The 26,954-nt window shown below is 40.2% G+C and overlaps 1 protein-coding gene across 2 annotated transcripts in view; it reads right to left on the bottom strand.

The window, feature by feature from the left end:
* ERH3 (P-loop containing nucleoside triphosphate hydrolases superfamily protein) overlaps window positions 1-16,450 on the bottom strand; it is a 67,843-nt gene extending 51,393 nt beyond the window's left edge. Inside the window, exon 1 of one of the 2 annotated variants that reach the window (XM_087673456.1) lies at window positions 15,902-16,450. In XM_087673456.1, the coding sequence (XP_087529582.1) occupies window positions 15,902-16,023 (122 nt within the window). In that variant the 5' untranslated portion in view covers window positions 16,024-16,450. The remainder of the gene's footprint in view (window positions 1-15,901) is intronic. The other variant, XM_087673457.1, reaches the window with a different exon arrangement.
* Window positions 16,451-26,954: the final 10,504 nt, after the last annotated feature.

Genomic DNA, 26,954 nt, shown 5'->3' with positions numbered 1-26,954 from the left:
GGACTTATTTCTTGACATTGAAGTCCAAGGCTTTCTTCTACTTCAAGGATTGGCTTCTCTTTTAGGAGAACCGATCTAGCTGGCGACTTAAGACCTTGCGTTCATGTCTAATGAATTTGCTCATTTTTGTGCAGATAGGGGCATTCACCAGGAGTTTGCTAACACCAACACTCCTCAAGAGAATGGCATTTTGGAGCGAAAGAATAAAAGTGTGATCAAGACGGCGAGTACCATGATGGAGCACTGATAGACACCTCAGTTTCTGTGGGCCGAGGCCGTGGCTACTGTAGTTCACATTCTCAATCAATCTCCCACTTCGGCCATTGACAAGATGACACCTTTTGAGGCTTACTTTGAAACTACGCCTGATGTCTCTTATTTCAAGATCTTTGGGTGTCACGCCTATGTGCACATCCCGAAGACGCAATGGGACAAGTTCAAGGCAGCTTCCCAAAGACAGGTTTTTGTTGGCTACAGCTCCTAGTCCCAAGGTTATCGTCTGTTTGATCCCGTCAAGCGGGATGTCTACACGAGCCGAAATGTACGGTTCGTGGAAGTTCTGGCCAAAGAGGGGATGAGAAGCACCCCGTCCTTGGTGATCCAAGGGAGAGTTGGGCTCTCGAGACAGTTCCTTTGGAGCTAGAGCCTCTTGATGGGGATTTTTCTTTTGCTTCACAGTCTTCCCTTCTACCAGCCACCCCCATGGAGCTTCCGCCGGTGGATGTTCCCGAGTCTTCAACAGATGGGGAGCGATGGCCTCCTCCTTGTTGGGCCCATGGCACACTTCGCGATTCAAGGATCGAGGGGGTCCCTGAGGAGTGGGAACCGCAAGATGGACCACAAAGGTCACAGAGGAATCGGGCACATTCTACGGAGCTTGTTTGCTCTAACTATTGTTTGATGACCCATGTTATGCAAGATCGAGAGCCCACTTCCATGAAGGAGGCTTTGCAGTCTGATCATTGGCGAAAGGCTATGGAAGCCGAGTTGGAGGCCATTGAGAGGAATGGCACTTGGTCCCTTGTGCCTCGTCCCTCTCACAAAAAGGTGATTGGTGTCAAGTGGGTCTTCAAGACCAAGTACATTAGCGATGGTTCTTTGGACAAGCACAAGGCTCGCCTTGTTACCAAAGGTTTTGCTCAACGCCCAGACATTAACTTCCATGATACTTTTGTCCCCCACTGCTCGTATGGCGACTATTCGAGTTGTTCTTGCCTTGGCTGGCCATAGGAGATTGGCATATCTATCAGTTGGATGTGAAGTCCGCATTTTTCAATGGTGATTTGTAGGAGGAGATCTATGTTGAGCAACCTCCTGGCTTTGGATCCTAGGATGGGAAAGTTTACAGGTTGAAGAAGCCCTTGTATGGCCCCAAGCGGGCTCGGTGTGCATGGAACGAGAAGATTAACTCATTTCTTCAGTTAAAGTTGGGATATTGGCACTCCAAGGCCGATCCGCAGCTTTATGTGCACACTTCTGCGGTTGGTCATGTGTTGTTTGTGTTGTATGTTGATGATTTGATTTCAACAGGGGATCATGCACAGAAGGTCCAAGAGACCAAGACAGCTTTACATCAGACGTTCAAGGACTGATTTGGGACTTCTTCATTTCTTCTTGGGTCACAAGATTTATCAGTCTCAGAGGGGGATTTTCATCTCTCAGAAGAGATACATTCAGGAGCTCTTGGTGACTTTTGAGATGGAGACTTGTCGTACAATTTCTACTCCTATGGATCCGAACTGGAAAGCCACTTCACACTCAGATTCTCCCTTACCGTCAGTTGATTGGATTCTTGATTTGGCTACTCAACACTCGTGTTGATCTTTGTTTTGTTGTGGGTCTTTTGGCGGGGTTTATGAGTGAACCCAAACAGGCGCATTGGTAGGCTATCCTGAGGGTTCTTCGATATTTGAGGGTGCCCTCAGACTTAGGGATTTCGTACCCCGCAGGTACAAATGCTGCCGATCTTGTTCTTGTAGGTTAGAGCCACTCGGATTGGGCTGGCGATGTGGACCACCAGAGATCTACTACAGGCTACTATTTTACCTTGGGTACAAGTGTTATCTCTTGGAGTAGCAAAAAGCAACCCACAATAGCCCTTTCTTCTACCAGTTGGTGACACTAGAGAAGTGGCGTTTAATAGTACCTAATGCCAATTTGATGGTCAAAGATGACGTAGAGACTCTCGGAAATGGAAGTTTTCTAGCCAATTCAATTATTGGTTAGTCAAATTATTTTTCAAGGCACCAAAATAATTATTAGATTAATTTTCAGTATTTAAAGACTGAAATTTAATATTTATTATGGATAATGTTGGAAAAACCATTAAGGAAGGTTGTTACGTGTCAAAAATACCCATGCAAGACTGAAAAACGTCTTTAGAGGCTAGAGAGAGGCCTTTTGAGTGTATTCAGCCTGCAAGAGAGGAGGAGGAGATGCTATTGGTCTGATTTACAGCCATTCGAGGACCTTTTGAGGCAACCACGGGCAAGTGAAGACCAATCAACAACAGGTGACAACATCTATAGGCCGTTGAGACAGGGCAGCAGCAGTAAATGGCTGATTTTCTTCAATTCTTTGCATCTACAAGCTGCTGAGACAGGGCAGCAACAGTAAATGACAGATTTTCTTCATTTCTTCGCAAAGAAAGTCTGAATTTTCTCTCTCATCAACATTCTCTCTCATCTCCCAACCTTTCTGTAACTTTGCTCCAAAGATTACAACATTGAGATCACCAGAGGCTAAGAAATTTCAGATTTCTCTGCTGTAAACCCTAATCTACAGCAAAAATTAGGGTTTAGCAGCAGCCTCAAGAAGCGTGCCAAAATTGGAAGCTCTAAGACTTGGATTCAACAGGGCTAAAGACGTTTTTAGCCTATTCAAGGGGAGGGACCAGCAAATAATGAATTTGGGGCATTTTCCATCTCCATCAAAGCAGGTGAAGGCCAATTGATTGCCTGAATCAAGGGGAAAATCAGATTAAAGACTTACTGGTCATTTTGGACAGCAAGGGGAGTTGGAATACCGAAAGGGATTGGGAGAATCCCATTGTACATCAACTTCTTCTTCAATTAAGTTAAATAATACCAAAAGGGGCGCCAGTTTTGGGGCCAACAAGGTGTCCAATGTCCAAGATTATATGGTAAAGTGTACTTTTCAGTTTTGTGAATTTGTTAATTGCTGTAAATAATGTGCTTAATCAAGTTATTAACCATCCTATCCGAGGAGGAAGGCTAGTTACAAGCATCCCCCTCACTATCCCCAACTACATGCACACCATGACCTCTCAGATGCACGGATTTTCACCTCTCCTTATAGTGCATCATCACACTTTCCATGGGTCACTCCTACGCAAGGATTTTCATCCTCTGCTCCATGTGTCCCTATCCCTTCACCATTGGGTCCTCATGCGGCAACAATGCCCATGCCTAGTCATCCCATGCACACATTTGGATCCACCGTGCACAATTCTCGAATGCTTGGTCGGCACTATGAGACCCATTCCCAAGTGTACTCCTTTTCACCACAATACCCACCCTATCCACCTTCTCCAAGCACTACCACTCCTATTGCCTTGACCAAGAATGCCTTCACAGATAATACTCGTTTCCACGAATCAAATTTCACCCCTTGGTCGAACTATATACAGCAAGTGCTTGAGTCTCAGGGTCTTTGGGACCTTGTTGTTGGTCTTGAGCCTATGCTTGACCCTCACATAGCCCACCCTGATTACATCCGTCTATGGAAAGCTCACAATGCCACAACCAATGTCGAGCTAATGCAGGGTTTACTTCTTGAGTTTCACTCTCAGTTACAACACTTTCCTCTTGCATCAGCACATTGGAGTCATCTCATCGACCCTTATGTGGACAAAAATCATACTCGGCATATAAACATCGATTTTGAGCTTCAAGAGTTTTCCATTCAAGAAGGGGATGATCTGAAAGTCAAGTTGGCCAAATATCAGCGCTTATCAACCGAGTTTGCCACTACTGGCTCTTCGAAGTTAAACGACAATCAGTAGGTCACGTTCTTCTTAAACAAGTTGTGCGATAAAATACTTCCATTTTATCCACCAGCACATTATCTCACTACCTGGATTACTGACCTTCTACAAGTTTGAGTGTCAGTTCTTGCGTTAAACGAGCCTACATGATCAAGTCCACAAGAAATCCTCCACTCACATCTATTCAGAGAGGTGAGGGTTGATTGCCTCTTCTTCAAGAGGAAAAACCAGCAGTAGCAAAAACTCGCAAGATGCGAAGGCAAGCCAAAACAAGGGTGACACCACTTCCACTAACAAAAGCAAAGAACCTCGACCCTTTGGCAGCAAATTCCTAAGTAAAGAGATTTTGCACTCACAGCCAGAGGTCAGGCCATTTGGATGAAGAGGGTCGTACCAAGGCGAAAACCACAGTAGACTCCTATGACTACACAATCTAGTGGGGCTCCGCCGTCTCCCACTGCTGCCCCATCTACTCCTTCAATCCCCACAGCTACTGAACATGTGGCACACGAACAGCCCCAACGGCTATCCTACTCTACTCCTCACGGGTTGACTAATTGGTCTACTAGCACCGATCCTACTACACTTTACGCATCTATTCCTAGGAACTCCACTGCACCTTCTAGGCCTTCTTTCCCACCTCGTCATATGCAATGGTGGCCACACACTTAGCCTTTCATTTTCAAGTCTTCTGCTGCATTTATATACACATGCACATTTGCATTATTGCACTTGTTCATTCAGTTCATTTTTCATTTTAGTTTTGTTTTTCTTTTTAGAGCATCTCACTACTGACCTCTATGATTCCACATCTCACTCTCTTTTGCAGACTTTGTTTTCAATGCAAGGCTAACACACAAGCTTGTCTAGTTCTACCTGGGCTAGAGACATGGGATACCCATTGTTCCATTCATGGTTTCATCTTCCTAGGAGTTTTGCTCTTCTACCAACATGGAGACTTCCCCTCTCGAGGCAGATCGTACAGCATCTCTCTTGATGCTATCATGGTGGTGACTTCTATCTCGTTCTTCCAATCAAGATGCTTCTTCTCATCATGGTCCTCGGCACCCCCCCCCCCCCTCCAGTTGTACCTTCACCCTTTGCATTGTATGATTTCATCATCTTTATACTAGGATGCTTGGGCAAATGAACAATTTCCCCACGAGGGACACTGTTCAAGTGGCACCCGCTGCACGAGCATTTCACAGCATGTAGCATACTCATTGTGCAAAGCACCACTAGATAGATCCTAATTCATTTCCGTTGGCACTTTGTCCACCACACCACCATTACTTCTTCACCATTCCCTCGTCATTGACATCTTTGAGTGAATGGATAGCTTGTCTGTTTTGTGATGGGTTGGACCTAACCATCCCTTCTCATTCTTCCATCTTCTTCTCAATTGACACTAAACTATCTCTCACTTACACCCCAAAAAATTACATATATATCAAAGTTCATTGTGGTTCCATCTGCCTTTGTATGGTTTGGTAAACCACTCAGCAACTAACGAGCAACCTTTGTCCAATGCCTTGACCTCTTTGGATTGACTACTTGGACTCCCTCCGTAAGATAACCATCGCATCTATAGTCTTGGTAGGCCACTAGGCAGCCACCATACACCCTTTGTCCGATGCCCTAGCTATTTTGGGATGGGATGCCTTGGACAACATGAGTTGGCCTTTTTTTCTCGCCCTATTTTGAGCCTGAGAGGGGATGTTGAGCTGAGAAATGCATTTTGTGCTGATTAGCCACTTAAATAGCCCTTAATGAAAGCTCTAAAACAAGGAGTGATTCAAGAGAGTTCAGTGTGAAACCCTAATTTGGGAGGGTCCATCCTCATCTATAAATAGATAGGCTGCCCCCATTTAGTCTTATCTCTTCCGGCAAGTTTCTCACCCTTGTGCAGATTGCAACCATCATTCTCCCCCCACATGGCGGTCCAGCCTTTGCAACTACTGCAATCACCTTGTTTGCTCCTCTACTACGGGATTTTACAACGGCATTCTACAGTTGCGTTCTACTGCAGCATTTTACTACGGCCTTTTACTACTACGTTTTGTTGCTTCACCCACATCATCAAGCATCATCATCTACAGTCGCCTCAATCTCTTCATTGTCTAGTGATCAACGTTTGGTATTTCTCTCACTCCATCACTTCGATTGGTGGTCATGGCACCTGGAATTTGTCCCCGCGTGGATGTCACTCTCCGACACACTGCTCTGCCCTTGGGCACATTGTATACTCTTACATTCATTCACTTCAGAGTTCTGTTCTTTCTATTCCTTCTTCTATTTGTGTTTTAGTTTTGAATTTTGTATTTAGGATTTGAGTTTTGCTTTCTGTGTCTGTGTTTGTCTCCTTGTGCTTCTGTCGTGGTCGTACACTGTGTTTCCTCAGTGCAAACCCTAGCAATGCCTCCATACTTTTCTTCAAAATCCTAACAAATTGCTCTACATCAAGCCTCCAAGCTAGCCAATAAATAAAATGCTCCACTGCCTTGACCGTAGCATCAATACCTCTATGTCTTGCAGACGAAGGGGCATGACTTTCAATGATAACTCTAGGCCTTTGGCCATTGCAGAGCTGATCATAAACATTAGCAAAGTCCGAATCAACAACATATTGTTGTTTCATGGCATCCAACTCAATGTGATAAACCATACTAACGACTGAAATTTATGGCTTAAGCGATAGTGTATCAACCACGACATTCTTTCTACCATCAATATGTACAATCTAAAAGTGAAACATAGAGAGAAAATTTGCCCATCGTATATACTTTTCTAACAACTTTGTCTGCGTCAGAGAAGTACCTCAAAGTTTAATGGTCTATCTGCACTGTAAAATCTACCACCAACAAATAATGTTTCAACGTAGACAATGCATGAATTATAGCCAAGAGCTCTTTCTCATAGACTTGGAAATTCTTTTCTGCGCAGTGGAGAATTTAGCTCTCATAAGCCACAACTCGACTGTCCTGCAATAAGAACACCCCCAATGTTGTTACCATGAATGACTTCCTTAGACCAGGCAATACACTAAACTACGAGTGACTTCCCTAGATCGAACATTACACCGAACTATGAATGACTTCCTTAGATCTAGAAAAACAAGCACAAGATTTGAGGTCATCTTTTCCTTTAACTTTTCAAATGCTGAAATTTCCATTGCCGTCGACCACCACTGCAATGCATCCCCCTTTAAGAAAGTGGTTGCCTTTTGAATCTTTGAGGACTTAGTAAAGTTTCCTCATAAATAGACACATCAAACTATCGAATGAAAGTAAAAGCTTTCAACATATCTTATACACCACCAAAGGACTCAAACTTGACTACTTTTCCACCCTAATCATAGCCCTTTGCTGCCCCTTTGGGTGTGAAGTTGTCATACATTGGCTGCTGTAAAAAGGGTGCATTTGCTGAATTTACATCAAAACCAACACCAAATGGAGCATTTGCATGACCAACACTCGCTCTTTGAGCCCCATAAGCATTCAAGGGTGCAAATACATTACCAAACATGCTACTTTGTGCCCCAGGCATCAAGGCAATGCTACCATACATAGGGTTATGCACATTCCCAGTCATACCTAAATGCATTGGGCCTTGAACACTATGCATTGGCTACTGCATACCACAAGGATTTGCGCTATACATTCCCATATATAGTCTCTCTCCAACCATAGCATGAAAAATCATCCTACCACCAAAGTAACTTGGCTACCCCAACATAGCATGTATGCCCGGTTGTCCAAAGTCCATTGGATATGCACTTCTATGATAGCCTTGCATTTGCATTTCTTACCGTGTAGGTACCTGTTTCAGCCCCAAATCTATGCAGAGTGCATAATAGGGCTGAACTGCCTTATACAAGAATAGACTATACTGCTTCATGCACTATAGAAAATACATTATGCTATATCAAGCAATCAACCAAAAACATGGATATAATGGCATATAGGCATAGAACCACACTCTACAATACTAATAATTACAGAGATAGATATCAAAGTGTATGCTGAAAATAGATCAAAAGTATAGAGAAACTATGGCACCAATTGTTAGATCTCATGTAATATTAAGAAAATCCATCATACAACATGTCATAATCATCAGCAATGATCAAAAAACGTGAGACATCCATAATACCTCTTCAAGTCACGCCTGAAAACTGCCAACATAACTATTACAACTCCATGAAACATTTTAAGTCTACTTCATACGGGAAATAGTAAAGACTAAGGCTCTGAACCATACTAAGGGCAAAGATAATATATCAAGTCAATGGCTAACAGAACCAACTATTTTGCTTCATTAGCATCTTGAGGAGCTTTAAGTGAAGACTCTGCCATTACCCTCAAAGCACCTTACTGTCCTTCGAAGCATTCAAAAATCGGGCAAACTGAGGATCCTTTGTCAATTCCACAAACACATTTGTTGTTGTCCTCATCCAATTTTTAAACTAGTCATCAAATCCCTCTTCACTTTGCTAGTCATCAACCTCATTATGCCTTGAAGGCCCTACATCTTGCCCAACAGTATCATTTTCAGCTTATTGTCCATGGTCTGAGCCTTATCCAAGTTCAAGTATTACATTTTCTTCTTCCCCACGTGAGTGTCCATACTGAGAGGCATCATCACTACTTAATTCCATCTCACTATATGTAACAAACCTTTTGTATATCAATTGTTACCAAGACATATCGGCTCAATGATTCCAAATTAATTTGATGCTCATATACTTTGAAAGGATATTTGTATTATTATACTTGGGTTGTCATTGACGAGATGCCCAAGAGAAATTGAAAGTTCAGTGAGGTGGTCAGACTGACTAGAAAGCTCAAATAACTAAGACTTTTCCACTCAGATAGTCACATTGACTAGAAACCTATATAATGAGTGGCTTCAAAAAGTAAAACCAGGTGCTCATGATCGAAGAAACAAACCATGAACTGGTAAACCTATATAATGAAGCTCTCCAGAAGCTCAATTTAGCAACTCCTAAAATTTAGAAGGTTACTATTTTTGGAAGTTGCTCAAATGGAAATTCCATTCGCGACAAAGCCTCCAAAATTTCACGAGGAACAATTTTGTCTTCAACAACTATCTCAAATTCCTAACCATCTGAGAGATTTTTAGAGTAGAAGGTTTGGAAGCTTCTTTCTCTAGGAAAGTGACATGTGGCATCTAGAAGAGAACATGTGTTATTTTGAAGAGACAAGTAATCCTGCACTTGTCATTTTTAGTACACTTGTCATTTATAGCCTCTACTTTTCACTTTTAAGCACCTAAGGCTTAAGCCCCACACTTATATATATTGGAGATCTCTCTTTTCATTTGAAAACAAGCTCTCATGCTTTGTACTCTTCTATCTCTCTCTCATCTAAAAAACACTTTCTACTTAGCTTGATCTGATCCAAGCACTAAAGAAGAAAATCAACTTGTTGCCTGAAGTTTACAGAAATTAGAATTTCAAAACCCTAATTTTCAAAATTGGAACAAATCAGCCCTTTTGTATATGGTTCAAGCCCTTGGTGCCTGTGGTTTTGTTTCAATAAATTCCTAAAAAGGGGAAGGGGTCAGTTTCCCTCTCACATAGTGTCAACTCTTTTCTCTCTCTCATACACTCTATCTACTAACTTTAGTGGTGATAATTGATCGAGTTGGTTAAGTTCAAAGTATTGTCATTCTCGCATCCTTCCCCGCGCTTACAACGGTATCAAAGCAAGGACTTTATCTTTGCAAGAACGTTTCTAGGTGACAATCTTTGGGCTCAGCTTTCTCACAATGTCAAGAGGCAAAGAGGAGAATTTTAGTGAACAACCGGAAGGCTCCCAATATTCTATATTTGTATACTTCTCTGATTATGAGAAGATACAAGAAGCTGAAAGCCGATCCAAAATTCAAGCCTTGACAAAGAAAAGCACTAAAGCACAGACTAAAGCAAAGATCTTTGACGATTTCCTTATTGACAAGGCTCCTGAAACAAATGGTATTATGGCTATGAAGACTTATCTCAACATGAAAGGTATCAATGTTATTGATGCAACTAAGTCTATGAAAGGTAACATATCACCTATTATTCAAGGATCCACCCAAGCGGTGACTTCACAGTCACATAATACACAAGTTGCCTCCTCTTGTCCCAAGAATCTCTCCATGGAGAAGGGCACAAAGAAAGACAAAGAACCAGCTATTTCCATGGTAGCTAAATCTCCAAAGATCCTTTTAGCAAAGGAAAATGATGCTAAAAGAGACTTCAAGCCTAGAGAGAAGAGCGTCAAGTTCGACATTTTCTATGGTAAGAGAGATTCTTAGAAAGCTGTCTTTTACTAGACAATTTGATGTTACTTTTAGTGGTGAAGATTATACAGAAAAATCAAAATTTAAAATAGATCTGAAGGATGCCACTTTGAATTGGTGGCTCAAAGTTGTTCAAGAAGAAAAGGAACCCAAGTCTTGAAAAGAGTTTAAGAATATGTTTAACAAAAAGTTTTTGACTTCATCCTTTGAAGCCAATGTGCAACATGATAATGTGGGCGAAGTGGCAGAACATTGCAGTAGAATGCCGCAGTAAAACGCGGCATTAGAACGCCGCAGTAAAACGAGGTGACGGCAGCAATCACGAAGGCTGCACAACCATGTGTGTGTGGACTAATGGCTGAAATTTACACTCAAGGATGAGAAACCTACACAAATGAGATTAAGGTTGAATGGGGACAGCCTGTCTATTCATAGATGCAAATGGATCCTCCCAAATTAAGGTTTCTCGAACCGTTTCCCATTTTAGGTTTTTCATCAAGTTAAGCTTGTTTTGGGGCTATTTAAGTGGCTAATCAGTATGGAATACATTTCTTAGCTCAATACCCACTCTCATGCCCAAAATACGGTGAGGAGAGAATGCCAACCCATTTTGCCCAAGGCATCCCACCCCAAGGCAACCAAGGCATCAGACAAAGGATGCATACTGGCTGCTCAGTGGCCTACCAAGACTACGAAGGTGATGGTTATCTTACCAAGAAAGTCCAAGTAGTCACCCCAAGGAGGACAAGGCATCGAACAAAGGGTGCACATTGGCTGCCCAATGGCATACCAAGCTCTACAAAGGTAGATGGAACTATAATGAATGTTGATTTTTTTATTCTTTTTTAAGTGAGAGATGGTTTGTGATCAATTAAGGAGAAGACAAGAGAATGAGAAGGGATGGTTAGGTCCAACCCATCACAAAATAGACAAGCTACCCATCCACTTGAGAATATCAATGATGAATTCTACAATGTTGAAGCCTATAGAATACCAAGAAGGATAGAACCTCCCTTCAACTTGGAATGGCAACGCCGAAGGAGAAAGAGCTCATATAGTGCTGAGAACCATAATGAGAAGCATCCCGACTGAAGAGTGAGTTAGAAGTCACCGCCATGGTAGCATCAAGAGAGATGCTATATGATCCGCCTCAAGAGAGAAAGCCTCCATGCTAGTAAAAGAGCAAAACTCCTTGGAAGATAAACCATGAAAGGAACGGTACATATCCCATCTCTCCAGCCTAGGTAGAACTAGGCAAACCTGTATAATCGCCCTACACTGAAAACAAAGTCTTCAAAAGAGAGTGAGATCTACAATCACAAAGGTTAGTAGTGAGATGCTCTAAAAAGAAAAACAAAACTTGAATGAAAAATGAACTAAATGAACAAGTATAATAATGCAAATGTGTGTGTGTATGTGTGTAAATGTAGCGGAAGACTTGAAAATGAAAGACTAAGTGTGTGGTCACTATTACATAAGACGAGGTAGGAAAGAAGACCTAGAAGGTGCAATGGAATTCCTAGGAATGGATGCGTCAAGTACAATAGGATCGGTGCTAGCAAACCAATTAGTCAACCTCTCAAAAGTAGAGTAGAATGGCCGTTGAGGCTATCCATGTGCCACATCTCCAATAGCCATAGGAGCTGAAGGAGAAGATGAGGCAACAGCGGGAGACGAAGCCCGACTAAGACTATGTAGTTGTAGGAGTCTGATGTGGTTTTCTAGAAGAAAGACCTTTGGCGTTGGTACGACGCTCCTTGTTCACATAGCCCAATCTCTGGCAATCAATACAAAACCCATTTTTCTTAGGAATTTGCTGCCAAAGGAGTCGAGGTTCTTTGTTTCTGTAGAAGGAACTGGTATCACCCTTGTTTTGGCTTGCCTTCACATCTTGCGAGTTCTTACCACTACTGGTTTTCCCTTCCAAAGAAGAGGCAACCAACCCTTGCCCCTCTGAATAGATGTGAGTGAAGGACTTCTTGTGGACTTGATCGTGCAACCTCGTATAACACAAGAACTGACACTCAAACTCGTAGGTCGGTAATCTAGGCAATGAGATAATGTATTGGAAGCAAACCTTACATCAGCTCAACATTGGCTGTAGCATTGCGAGCTTTCCATAGACGGATGTAATCAAGGTGGGCTAGGTGAGGGTCAAGCATAAGCTCAAGACCAACAACAAGGTCCCAAAGACCCTAAGACTCAAGCACTTGTTGCATATAGTTCGACAAAGGGGTGAAATTCAACCCGTTGAAATGAGTATTATCCATGAAGGCATTCTTGGCCGAGGCAACAGGAGTGGTAGTGCTTGGAGAAGGTGGATAGGGTGGATATTGTGGTGGAAAAGAGTACACTTGGGAATGGGTCCCATAGTGCCCACCAGGCGTTCGAGAAGTGTGCAAGGTGGATACAAATGTGTTCATGGGATGACTAGGCATGGGCATTGTCGCCACATGAGAAACCAATGGTGAAGGGATAGGGACACGTAGAACACATGATGAAAATCCTTGCGTAGCAGTGACCCATGGAAAGTGTGATGACGCACCATAAGGAGAGGATGGAAATCCGTGCATCTGAGAGGTCATGGTGTGCATGTAGCTGGGGGTAGTGAGGGGGATGCCCATCACAACCATCCTAGTAAGAAAAGAGATGCCTCTGTTAGAGGGTGGAATTCCCTATGACAAGTCCCATAGTGCGGAATGGATTGGGAAAAAGGGTAGGTGATAATGTTAAGAGGTGGAATGCCCCCTAACGAGACATTGTGATGTGAATATGGAATAGAGAATGAGAATCTGCTAGGAGCAGAGACAGAAGGTCGAACTCCCAATGTGGTAGAGACGGATGTGGAATGTAAGCCGAGGTTTTGAAATGAGGGTGATATGGCTTCAAGAGCAAAGGATGGGATGGGAGGGACAGAAGAAGCGCAATTGACTTGCTCAAATGAAACAGAAGATATAGGTATACCTAACAATGAATGTCTGCTTCTTGAGCCCCCTGTATTTAGATTTACATACATTTGACCATCCGGATCCTGCACACCAAAAGGCAAAATAGAAGAGGGTTTTAATTCAAACAACTCAAAAGGGTTGTACTAACCTAACACGAGGCCTAGCAAAGATAATGAAGATGAATCACCAATCATCCCAAATGTCATATTGCCTCCATGATCAGAAAGGCGACCAACCTCACCAACCGATCCAAAAGAAGTAGCAAAACTAGAAGAAGGGATGTCTTCTAGTCCATACTTGTTGCGTGGGTACTCCTCAAACTCCTCCTCTATCAAGTTAATGAAATCCGGAATATCTAGCATAGATGTAAACATAAAGGGTGATGGTGAGGATGAATATATAGTGTCATCTTCCTCACCGAGTCCATAATGCCTCCTCAACGCCTCCAGTGATGGAGAAGCCTAATAAGACATCATGGGGTCACGAGAAGGTCTCTGTGACATTATGATTCGGTTACAAGTTGTATTGTGTGCCTCATGCAAAGACTAGCACTCCACAATATTCGCAGGATACTCTTTATAAGAGAACCAGCTCTGATACCATGTCAAGAGAGTATGGAGGCACTGCTAGGGTTTACACTGAGGAAACACAGTATACGACCATGACAGAAGCACAATGTAACAAACACAGACACAGAAAGCAAAACTTAAACCCTAAACATAAAACTCCAACTCAAACACAAACAAAAGAAGGGATAGAAAGAACACAACTTTGAAGAGAATGAATGTTGACATGAATGCAAGAGTATATAGTGTGCCCAAGGGCAGAGCAGTGTGTCAGGAAGTCACGTCCACTGGAGACAAATCCCAAGTGTTGTGACCACCAATCGGAGTGATGGAGTGAGAGAAACACCAAACACTAATCACCAAACTGCGAGGAGACTGAGGCGACTGCAGAGAATGATGCCTAATGATGTGGGCGAAGTAGCAAAACGTAGAAATAGAACGCTGCAATAAAATGCCACGTTAGAACGCTACAGTAAAACGCCGTAGTAAAACGCCGCAATAAAACACAGCAGTAAAATAAGGTGATGGCAGCATTCGTGAAGGCTGGACAGCCATGTGTGTGTCGACTAATGGCTGAAATCTACACTCTAGGGTGAGAAACCTGCATAGACGGGATTAAGGTTGAATGGGGACAGCCTGTCTATTTATAGATGAGGATGGACACTCCGAAATTAGGGTTTCACTGAACTCTCTCAAACCACTCCCTGTTCTAGGGTTTTCATTAAATTAAGCTTGTTTTGGGGCTGTTTAAGTGGCTAATCGACATAGAATGCATTTCTTAGCTCAACAGGGGTATGCAAAGGGAAACCTCACAACTCCCATTTCACCAAAGAGGAACATGGGATTTAGTGTTAATTGTTGGAAAAGAGAAAAACATCTTACTTGCATTGAATGCCCATGCACCATTGCTTTTGTCTCCTTCCATAGTCATATACATGTGCCAATAATTTCACTCAAAATACGTTCTATCTCTTATTTTTCGTAAATGGTAATTGTATTAATTACAAAAAAAGTACCAAGATTACATGATTACAAAATACAAGATGGCTCTAGACCATCCTGCATAAAATTTGAGACATCACAATCAAAGTACAAAGGAAGCAAAGTGACTAGAGAGGGGCAAAAGAAACTGCAACATGCCAACTGAACAAATCCTGTCTAGAGAGAATATTTGTTAACTCAATCAAGTCGAGCTCCCAATGAAGAAATCCTTTCAAGCAGGCTGTATGGCTAAAATAGGCTCTCTCTCTCTCTCTCTCTCTCTCATACATTCAGCTTGTGCCACTTTCAACTATCTTGATGCTTCTTGACTCTTTCATCTAGTTTTACCTTTAGATTATCATTTATTTCGGGTCTTATGTTCCATTTTGATGTAACCATGTCATATATTTTCCAAATTGTACATGTTTCTTTTCAAGAGCTTATGTAAGATATGTATATAAATGCATAAATTTAGGCATATATGTATTATGTATATAGTAGAAGTCATTCCCCTCATGTATTATGTATATAGTAGAAGTCATTCCCCTCACATTCCCGTTCCCCCTAGATCCCCATTCCCCCAGGACCTCTAGTTCCCATTTTCGTTCTCATACCCTTGCTACTATGATGCAAAAGCAGTTTGTGTTTGCACTCTTTACACCATTACCCAAACTTATCAAACCTAGCCAAGGTCTTCTATTCAAATTGCATTTTCTCTCTCCCGAGCACACATAAGCCTTGGCACCTTGCATATCCATCTCTATATGTCATCTACCTTTGCAGAAAAAATTCTAGCATTGTATCGGAGTCAAAGGATGGCTCATTGGTGAAGCGAAGTTTACAGTAACATGTGCTTTTCTGCTGAACTTATATTACAGGATGTCCAGACAAGCAAGCAGGAGCAAGAGATGTGTCGAGTAAACGGGGCATGTAAAACGCTCTGCCACATCGAGTTGATATGCTACAATGCTGACATGGTATCTGCTTTGCACTCTTTTACTGTGGCGACTGCATCAGAAAGCAAGGGGAAAAACCCTACTACCAAGCAATTCCCACAAATCCAGAATTTTTTTTTAAACTTTGGATCCACGTACTTGTTAATCTGCGCCATGGCACCATCGAAGAAGATAATCGAGGTGTCATAAAGCCCTTCCAAGGCATACTCTCTGGCCAACTTCAAATGCTCCTGGATACCGGCTATGGCACTCCCGACCATCTTCCTCCCCTGTATCTGTGGATTCCTTCCGCTGCTTCTTATTTGTATCTGGGACGCAATGAATCGATCTGTGACTCATAACAAGGCGCGGGAATCCCCTGGACCTAAGCTAGAAGTAAACTCCGGGAAGAAAGAAACCCTGTTCATGGGAATGCAGACGGGAAGAAAGCCAGGCGAGGCGAAATGGGAGATTCAACGATGCGGGGACGGGTGCTTCTGAGGTTGGGGCGAATTGAAATTTGAAGGGAGCTGCGGCTATCCGAGAGAGAGAGAGAGAGAGAGAGAATGTAGCAATTTACAACGAAGGCACAGACAGACAGACAAAGAGAGAGAGAGAGATTGGGGGGGTAGATGCACATATGTGCAAAACAACACGCAGGCATTAGAAGAGCTTCTGCCTTTTCTTCCCCTCTTGATTTTTTGAAATTGTCAATTTTTTTCGGAGGATTGTAAAGCTTTCATTTTGGAGACTCTGAAAGCACAACAACCCATGCATGTGCAATGGAAACATGGGCCAACTTTTTTGAGCTCTAGAGTCTAGATCAACTAGATCAACACTCGGGCGTACAACCAAAACGGATCCAATAAAATACTCGACAAGGTGATTTCATGCACCACAAACAAATGATATTGATTGATGATGTAAAAGAGCTTCATCCACTTATCGAATGGGAATTAGCCTAACAATAAAGTGATTGCATGATACTAGTTGGTTTGCAACTCATTGATTCAAAACTAGCATTGTACAATTATTGTTCCTTTATTAGGTTGGGTACTAAGGTCATGTTGGTCAAATTTTCCATCCACAGACAATCCTCTTGAGGCATGAGCATTTGGCATGTCAGCTCCACGCCCCTTCAAACTTTTGTTGTCCTTATTGGAGTGTTAACGAGCCCTAAGAGCCCATCCTCGCGCACTCCAAGAGTTTGATGTTTCAATCTATTTGGATTAACGAAACATAAGAGTGCATCCCGCCCTCCCCCCAGGTCAAGAGTTCTCTAGAGTCTAGATACCTAAGAACACATCCCTGTGTAGGTCAAGAGTTCTCTAGAGTTTAATACCTTTTAGAAAGCCCCACGAAGGTCAAGAGTTCTCTAAATATATGAGAGCTCATCCTTGAGTGTATCAAATTCTACATGGTGGACTCAAGCTATTTTACAATTGTACTACACATGCAAATAAACAACATGTGAATCCCACTTTTCTTTTTTAGGTGTTATATGTTGCCTTACAAAATACAGATGAGGGCAATCTTCGATAGAAGCTTGAATGAAACTCGCACACCCTTGCTCATAGCCACAAGCTCTAACCAATTGGGCTATGCCCCCAACCTCACTATGAATCCCACTTGCACAAATGAGATAGGAGGGTAGAGATGAGAGTAGAGAAAGCCTTCAATTGCTCAAAGTACCCCTCTTGAGGAGATTCTTTGTTGACTCTAATTAACCACAAATGCTAAATCTGGTGCACAGATCAGATGCTATATGCGCACGTAGTGAGCACCGAAAGGTCCCCAAGAACAAAAGAACTCTACTTTTGCACAAAAAACAAGAGAGAAGGCTTGCACGACATGAAGCAAAAGACTAATTGGGTACAATCTCCCCTCATGCCTTGTGTGAGAGCTCCACAAAGCATGTATTTGATATATTATTCATCTCCAAGCTCAAAAAAATAGCCCAATTTACAATTAGCACGCTTTAGCTTTTGTGTTTGCTTTTGTCCCACTAAAGAATTAAAGCTATTGGGCGCCCAATGAGTCGAACGGTGCCTAAATACAATGTCCAATAACAAATATTTAAATCGTGCGCCCATGCACATACAAAATAATAAATAGATGTCAAGCGCTTCAATAAATAAGCGCGTCAAAATAATAAGATGCGCGCCCATCAAAAATAATAATTTCTTCTAAATAACTTAAATACACTCTATCGCCCAGTGCTTCTCAACGCCACCACTGCCTGCTCTACACATCAACACTGAAGCATTCACAATTGTTAGAAAATAATAAAATTAAACTGACAAAAGTGAATACCTAGTAGTCTTCAGCTACAAAATAAATAAACTGGTTAGAACTCAATCCTAACCTTAATTTATTACAAGTGTGCACTCTAAACTCATAAACGTCTATTAATTTAAATATGTATTTTGCGGAATCACCCACTTGGACATTAAATTAACAAGACGCCCAAAAAGAACAGGCGTCCCCATCGACTTTTCACACAAGGAATCCACATTGTGTATGAATCCTGGCAATAAATATAATTTTACGGAATCCATCGCAAAACCTCACGGAATCCACCGTGGAATATGCTTCCTGGTATCATACCCCCGGGGTGGGATAGCAATTGTCCTCAATTTCTATTAGCTCAATGTGGAGCCATCAGTGAGGGGTAAGCACTTAGGTCTCGAGTGTGCATCCATTGGGCCTCTTCAACACGATGATTTTTAAACTTAACCAAATATCTAGAATATCTAAGGCCAGTTCTAGTGGTCATAAAGTTAGTATCTAGAATAGTTTCAGGCTCAAGGATTTCAGTTTCTTCTTTTAGCAAATGAGGGTTTTCATAGACAGGGGGTGTACATGTAATTGGCCTCTAAATGGTCGTAATAAATTGATATGAAAAGTGTTGTGGATTTTTCAATGTTGTGATAATTCTAGTTTAAATGCATTGTCATTGATTTTGTGAATGATCTTGAAAGGTCCATGAAATCTAGGAGCTAACTTTACAACAGGGTGTCTGTCAATACTTTGTAATCTTCGCTTTTCAATACGTAACCAGACATAATCATCAACTTTGAAACTCATAGCCTTTCTTTTCTTGTTGGCTTGTTTTGTGTATGATTGCTGGGCTTTGGCAATCATATCTTTAACTTCATCAAAAATAGTAGCATGTATGTTAGCAATATCATCAGCAGCTTGAACTTTTGTTTGACAATGATGTAATAGGTGTAGGTAATCTATATCCATAAATAATTTCAAATAGTACTTTCTGTGTAGTTGTATGTGGTGTGTTATTGTATGCAAACTGAAGTAAATGTAAATGTGTATTCCATGTTTGTGGTTTTGAAATTGTGTATGCCCGCAAAATATCTAAAATGGTACTGTTAGTCGCTTCTATTTGCCCATTTGTTTCGGGATGAAATGCAAATGAAAAATCAATCTTTGTTCCTAAATTAGCAAACAAAGTAATCCAAAAATTATTGCAGAATCTAGAATCATGTTCAGAAATAATAACTTTTGGCAAACCATGATTAGTGAAAACAGTTTTCAAGAACAATTGAGCAGCTTGAGATGCAGTTAACGTTTTCTTGCATGGAATGAAATATGTTTGTTTGCTAAACCTATTAACAATAGTCCAAATCATGTCATGATTAGCTTTAGTGTTAGGCAAACCAGTGATAAAATCCATTGAGATCTGTTTCCATGGTCATTCTAGAATTGGTAAGGGCATTAATAAACCATATTGTTTACCATGGTGTCGTTTAACTCTTTGGCAAAACAACATTCTCTTTTCCGAGTTGATATTGTATGAGTGGATGAAAACTTTGAATAAAAGAAGCCCATTTAATGTGTGGGTCAGATATTTGTGGTTGACTAAGGAGATGTTTAATGCTTTGTTTGTCTGTTTTGATCATGAATTCAGATCCCATTAAATAGTGTTTCCATTGACGTAAAGCTTGTACTACAGCTAGCAATTCCTTATCATATGTAGAATACTTAAGTTCGGAGGGTTTAAGTTTGCAGGTAGAGTAGGCTATGGGATGAGAATCTTGCATAAGGACTGCTCCTATTTTAGATCCACTAGCATCAATAAAACTACTAGAAAAAATGGTCTATTGAAGTTAAGTAATTACAATACAGGAGCATGAGTCAAAGCATGTTTCAGTAAATCAAAGAGCTTTTGTTGATTGTCAGACCAATGATACACAATGCCTTTCTTTAATAATTTTGTCAAAGGTAATGCAAGCAATGAAAAATTTCTCACAAATTTTCTGTAGAAGCTAGCAAGACCTAAGAAAGAACGTAATTCGTACACATTTTTAGGTATCGGCCACTTCAAATTTGCTTCTATCTTTTTAGGGTCAACTTTAATACCTTCAGATGAAACAATATGTCCTAGGTATTCAATTTGTGTTTGGAAAATTTCACTCTTTTTAGGATTAGCATATAATTGACTCTTTTTCAATAATTTAAAAACCAAAGATAAATGTCCATAATGCTCATTCTCATTCTTAGTGAAAACCAAATAGTCATTAAAGAAAATAATGACACAATGCTGATGCTTCAAAAATATGCGATTCATCATACGACTGAATGTGGCTGGTGCATTAGTTAAACCAAAAGGCATAATAAGGAATTCATAGTGTCCAAATTGTGTTTTAAATGCAGTTTTGAATATAACAGATGTGTCCAATCTTACTTGATAGTATTCAGATTTAAGATCTATCTTGCTAAATATTGCGGATCCTTGTAGCTTGTCCATAAGATCATTTACCCTAGGAATCGGATATCTATTCTTAACAGTGATTTTATTTAGGGCACGATAATCAATGCACATGCGATAGGTATTGTTTTTCTTTTTTACTAATGGTACAAGTGCAGCAAATGGAGAACTACTAGGTCTAATGAGTCCTCGAGTTAACAATTCTTCAATTTGGACTTGAATTTCTTTCTGTTCAATTTGGTTATGTCTATATGGTGCTTTACTTGGTGGTCGTGATCCAAGAATTAAGTCTATCTTGTGATCTTTGGGACGTATAGGTGGTAAGCCAGGTGGTAAGTCAGCAACAAAACAATCTTGAATTTGTGTATGCTTAGGGTGCATTTGATTTTCTTTAGCTTCGATTTCATTCACCCATATTAAATAGGATTTGCTACATTTTCGTAATGCACGTTTAGCCTGAGTATGACTAAGCAATGGAAAATTATCGAAAGTGCGCATACCATGCAATGTGATTTGTTTCCCATTAGAATTAATCTTCATTGAATGCGTGGAATAATCTATATCAAGATTGTATTGATGATGCCAAGGCATTCCTAAGATAATGTCACTAGATTGCAAAGGCGCAACTAAGAAATTTCTACACTCAACATAATCGCCAATTTTAATTTCTAAGTCATGCACTTCTTGTGTTCCATTGTATCTAGTACCTAAGAATACAACCTTAATGCAATAATGTATAGAAACAGTATGTAAATTCAATTCTTTGACCAATTTTGCATAAATAAAGTCGTGTGTGCTCCCATCATCATGTAAAACAATCTTTTCTTTACCATGCACAAGACATTTCATCGTTAATAAAGAATGGGGATTTGGCATACCTGGTAAAGTATCTGAAGTAGTACCGATATTATCATCGTCTTTCATGAAATCTTGCATTTCTTCATGGTCTTCATCTTCTATCACTCCCAAATAATTGATGTGTACAGTTGGCTTTTTGGATTGACAATTTGCCGTTAGATGTCCAGGTTGATGACATTTGTAACAGACTATGGATTTGGCTTTGGATACATTATTGGTAATAGCGAGAAGTTTAGGAATGTTGGGATTTGGTTGGAGAGATTGCTTAGGGTTTGGATTTGTGTTTGATGGTAAAGCAGGTGGTCATGTCCAAGATTTACGGAATGAAGATGGAAGGAAACGACTTTGATTGAATCTTCGAAAATTTGAATTGAATTGTTTTGAACCAAAGTTACCATTAGTTTGAAATTATTGTGGTCGCTTCTCTCGTCCTCGAATTTTGTCTTCAGAGTCATGGGCCAAGGAAATTGCATCTTCGAGAGTCATTGGCTTGAATATGTTGACCTCCACATAAAAATGTCCAAGTAAGCCAGACATAAACTTGCATTTATGGGTTGCCTTAGGTACATCTTCAAGCATTCGTAGTTGCAATAAAGCATTCCAAAAATGCTCAGTATATTGTGAAATAGGCTCACGATCCCTCTGTTGTAGAAGATCCCATTGTTTGATAGCTTTTTCGTGGATTTGGGATGGAAGAAAATTCTGCAAAAATTTCTTTTGGAAAGTCTCCCAAGTAGTATGACAATCAATGCTCTTGCAGACAATAGTCCACCATAGGGATGCTCGGTCCACTAGATGATTAGTGACACACTTAATTTTGTCTTTCTCAGCATACTGTTCTTCATGGAAATAATCATCAAATTGTCTGATAAAAGCAAGTACAACCTTTCCATCGCGTGACCCATTGAAAGTATGAAATTTGAAATTTCTTTTATTTATCTTTGTTTCTTTCTGAATAGATTGCGCTTCAAGTGTTGCATTGATCATACGTCATATAAGATCTTCAGATTGCGGTCCATCTTGGTCGGCGGTAGATCATTGCAGATTGGCCAATTGAGCTTGCAAAGTTTGACGTGCGCTCCTCTTGAAGCTGCATCATAATCAAATCCAGTTTTTGCTCCATTGTTGGTTTGGGTAGGTCACCTTCAACCATAAAATCTTCCATGGTTTGATCGGACATCCCCCAAAATTCCAAAAGACCTCACACACTCAAAATCTTGTTAGCAGGATGAGCATAACTCAAAGTTGAGTTTACAAGGCTTATTTCTCTTTTTTTCTTTTATGGCTTTTTGTAGTATTTCTTCTTTACGGATGCAGAATTTGATATCACGGTCGTCTTCCAAGAAGATAATTCGTGCGTGTAGACTACATGTTGCAAACTGTTTGCTGGAATCTGGCTCTGTCAGTCCACAGGTGTGAACAGGGGCTTGTAGAAGGTTGAAGACGAGTTTGTGTTTAATCCGTTGGGAACTGCCGCTATGAAAGAGAGTTGAATCTTGACCTTTGTGACTTAGTAATTTGGAACTTAATAAGCTTACAGCTTTAAGCTTTAGTCTAGTCGTTTTTTTTAAAATTAGGATGTCGATATGTCCTGAATGACGTCGACGTCCTTCACTGCGTCCTTTCGCCATGATTCGTGGGATTTTGGAAAGCTAAGCTTTTTCTTTATAAAGCTTTTGTTGAGTTTAATTAAGCTTATAAACTAAACTTAATAATAATCTCTTATCTACTTCTTTGAGTATGGAACAACTTGCAAAGGGGCTTGGGAAGTGGTCCTCTGCCGTCTGGAAGTGGTCCTTCGTGATCTGACAGCACAGCAGGGGGTTCTTCATCGCCAAGAATGCACAGGGATTGACGGATTGCCACGAGATTGACTATAGAGCTCGATCATTCTAGGAGATCCGCCTTCGCCCGAGATGATAAGCGATTGGAAGCTCTCGATCTCAGCTTCGCTTTGATACCAATGGTGCACAGATTGGATGTTGTATGCGCGTGCAGTGAGCGCCGGAAGGTCCCCAAGAACAAAAGAGCTCTACTTTTGCACAAAAAACAAGAGAGAAGGCTTGCGCGACATGAAGCAAAAGACTAATTGGGTACAATCTCCCCCCATGCCTTGTGTGAGCGCTCCACAAAGTATGTATTTGATATATTATTCATCTCCAAGCTCAAAAAAATAGCCCAATTTACAATTAACACACTTTAGCTTTTGTGTTTACTTTTGTCCCACTAAAGAATTAAAGCTATTGGGCGTCCAAAGAGTCGGGCGGTGCCTAAATACAATGTCCAATAACAAATATTTAAATCGTGCGTCCATGCACATACAAAATAATAAATAAATGTCAGGCGCTTCAATAAATAAGTGTATCAAAATAAATATTGGTGCCACGCGTAAGATACATGCCCATAAAAAATAATAATTTTTTCTAAATAACTTGAATACACGTTATCGCCCAGTGCTTCCCAACGCCACCGCTGCCTGCTCTACATATCAACTGAAGCATTCACAATTGTTAGAAAATAATAAAATTAAACGGACAAAAGTGAATACCTAGCAGTCTTTAGCTACAAAATAAATAAACTGGTTAGAACTAAATCCTAACCTTAATTTATTACGAGTGCGCACTCTAAACTCATAAACGTCTATTAATTTAAATATGCATTTTGCGGAATCACCCACTTGCACATTAAATTAACAAGATGCCCAAAAAGGACAGGCGTCCCCATCAACTTTTCGCACAGGGAATCCACCTTATGTATGAGCCCCGACAATAAATATAATTTTACAGAATCCACCGCAAAACCTCATGGAATCCACCGTGGAATATGCCTCCTGGCATCAAAATCAAATTAGCCAAGTGTGTGTTCATGCTTTTTCTATGTCAATTGGCACTGCTTGCACAAGTCACATCTTGGGGTAGTAAAAAATGTTCCATTTGGGGTACATCAAGATTGAGTCTGACATTTGGTTCCATACACAATTCATAACTTGCCAACTTTTTTGGTCCTTTATGATTTAGGGGGAGTTGCTCCTCAAAGAGCATGATACAATGAAAGTTCTAAGCCATGTTTGGGGGGAAGTCATCACCTATTGCATGCCTCTGGCAGAATGGTCTATCAGGTAGGCTTGATAGGCAAGTCATTCGCCCTATGCATGTCAATTTAAAGCCACAATATTGCACAAGGTTTTTCGTAGAACAAGGGCATACTATCACACATGCAAGAGCATTGCCCTTTTTTCATATATATATATATATATATATATATATATATAATCTTCCTATCATAGAAGGTTGAGTGAGATGCACAACTTAATGCATTTTGCCTTTTAGCATTAAGAATGATTTAGGTTCAACCAAATTTGCAATGTATGTACAAATATTCTTGTTGTACAAATATTCTTGTTGTACATATGTATTTGCACAAGAGGTCTAAGTGCACTCTTATCTCAAGTCATATGTTGTGCAATGCTTTGACCATCATTAAAGTCATATGTTGTGCAACGCTTTGACCATCCTTAAAGTGGAAATACCCCATAGGCACTTCGCTAAATATATTTACATGACATGTACAAGAAGACTTAAACCACAATGCCTCAAATTCAAACATGAGTTCATTTGTGGGGCAAAAATTTAATAACATGACCCATTGGCCAACAACGACCCTTGCTAATCCACAAAGGACCGATGTGCCATCTTTAGCACTTGTTGAACTACTCATCCTAGAACCCATGATACAAACTTAAAACCACTAGGAATGACTCCTTGTTCCTCTCCTTCTACCTTCAAAATGGAGAGCTATAAATGTGAGCCATGGGTCTTAGGACCTTAACGAGAAATCCTAAAGACCCTCGGTAAATGCACCATTTGTCAGGTCCTAAAATGGGCTCGACAATGGCTCTCTTACACTCTAAGCTCACTATCAAACCTTAAACAACCAACCCCCATGGCCTTGTGGCCATGAGCGACTATCAATGACCAGAAGATCTCTCAAAACTCTAAAACATTACATTGTGTAGTCCACTCACCCATTTTCCCTCAAACTAAGGTCATTATACATGCACTTAACATCTAAATGCATAGATTTTATGCAACTATCACGGTTAGACACTTCTTCACTGCGTGTAGACTTGATTTTGTGCTCTGCTCCGCGTTTAGCATTGAAATGCCTTGTGCCTTGTGCCTTTAATGCTCCACACCACAAACCACTTTTAAGTTGGAAATCTTCATTTTACACTAAAAATACATTGTGGATCTGTCTAAAAGCCATAAAATTATATAAGGCATGCCTTTAAATCTGCATCTCAATCATCTTATAGTGTAGTTTTTTGCACAGAATGCATGATCATTATGTAATCATGTATTCATAACATAGTTTCCAAGTGCTCCACACCTAGGTTCTACTAGCGCTTCATGCAAGTGTTCTTCTAGTGATTCGCACTAGTATTCACTTATTTCTTCACACAAAAGCTTGAAGCATCAATATTTCTAATATTTATGACACTTTACATCATAATTCAAGTCTCATTATACTTGACACATGTATAACTATGCTATATAAATGTACTAAGATTTTAGATATTTTTTCAATATGATTTTAGGATGTATCTAATACTAAATCAAAAACATTATTCTAAAGCAAAACAATTCATATATTTGATTAAGCCAACATATCTACCCGCTCTTCTCAACACTTTTTTATCTATTGAAATAATCTTGTAGATAAATACTTTTTCATTTTTTAAAGGCAATTGATGCATTATATCCTTTGTTAATGTCACCAAAAGCTCTTTCCAAAGTAGACCAAATTGGGCAAGTGGACAAAATACCAAAATGGACACAAATAAAGCTCTTAATTATGCATTAATGTAGCTTCCTGCAATGACATTTTTCATTCTTCATCAAATTCCAATGAGCATTATGCCATACAAGCCTCCTTAAATGTAGAATACAACACATTGTCAATCGTACACAAAGCCTCAAATGAAGTGCACCTTGCATATAGTGAGGAGTACACACAAGAAATATATTTCTCCACATATAGGAGCAACAAAATATATCCTACCATATGTATTTTCTTATTTCCTCTTTGTCCCTTTTTTTTAGTTCATTCCAAACCCAATACATTGGAAACTTTTGATAAAGAATGGTGTTAGCCTTAGGATGCATGTGATTGCAACTAAACCACTTTGTGAGACTTATTTTTTGAGCATTCTCATTTTGGAACACATCGTGAATACTCTCAAAGTCACAACATTATTTTCTATAGGTAAATATATTTACAATTGTTGAATGTCAGGTTTGTCATCATGAAGTTTATATTCAAATATCCACAAACATGCTTCAAAAGTAAATACATATTGTGCATCTAAATAGCTCTTAATTTCACCAATATTCTACTTGTCATTATCTTTCCTACTATTTTCATTGGATGTGGAACCATGCCTAGTTGTAAATCTAATAGTTGCATGATCATGACCCTTATAAATACATTTATACAAATATTTTGCTGCTACAATTGTCAAGCATACCTCTACATTCATATAAGTATTGTACTTTGAACTCAAATAAGGATTATAAAGCACAACCCATCAATTGTTTAAGATATTACCATTGCCATTATGCTTTTTTC

This window comes from Lygodium microphyllum, chromosome 30 (assembly GCF_053477565.2).
Source record: "Lygodium microphyllum isolate KBCC chromosome 30, Lygodium_microphyllum_v1.1.10, whole genome shotgun sequence".
Taxonomy (NCBI): Eukaryota; Viridiplantae; Streptophyta; class Polypodiopsida; order Schizaeales; family Lygodiaceae; genus Lygodium; species Lygodium microphyllum.
Note: the sequence above shows the minus strand (reverse complement) of the source record. Positions and strands in the feature narration are given on the sequence as shown.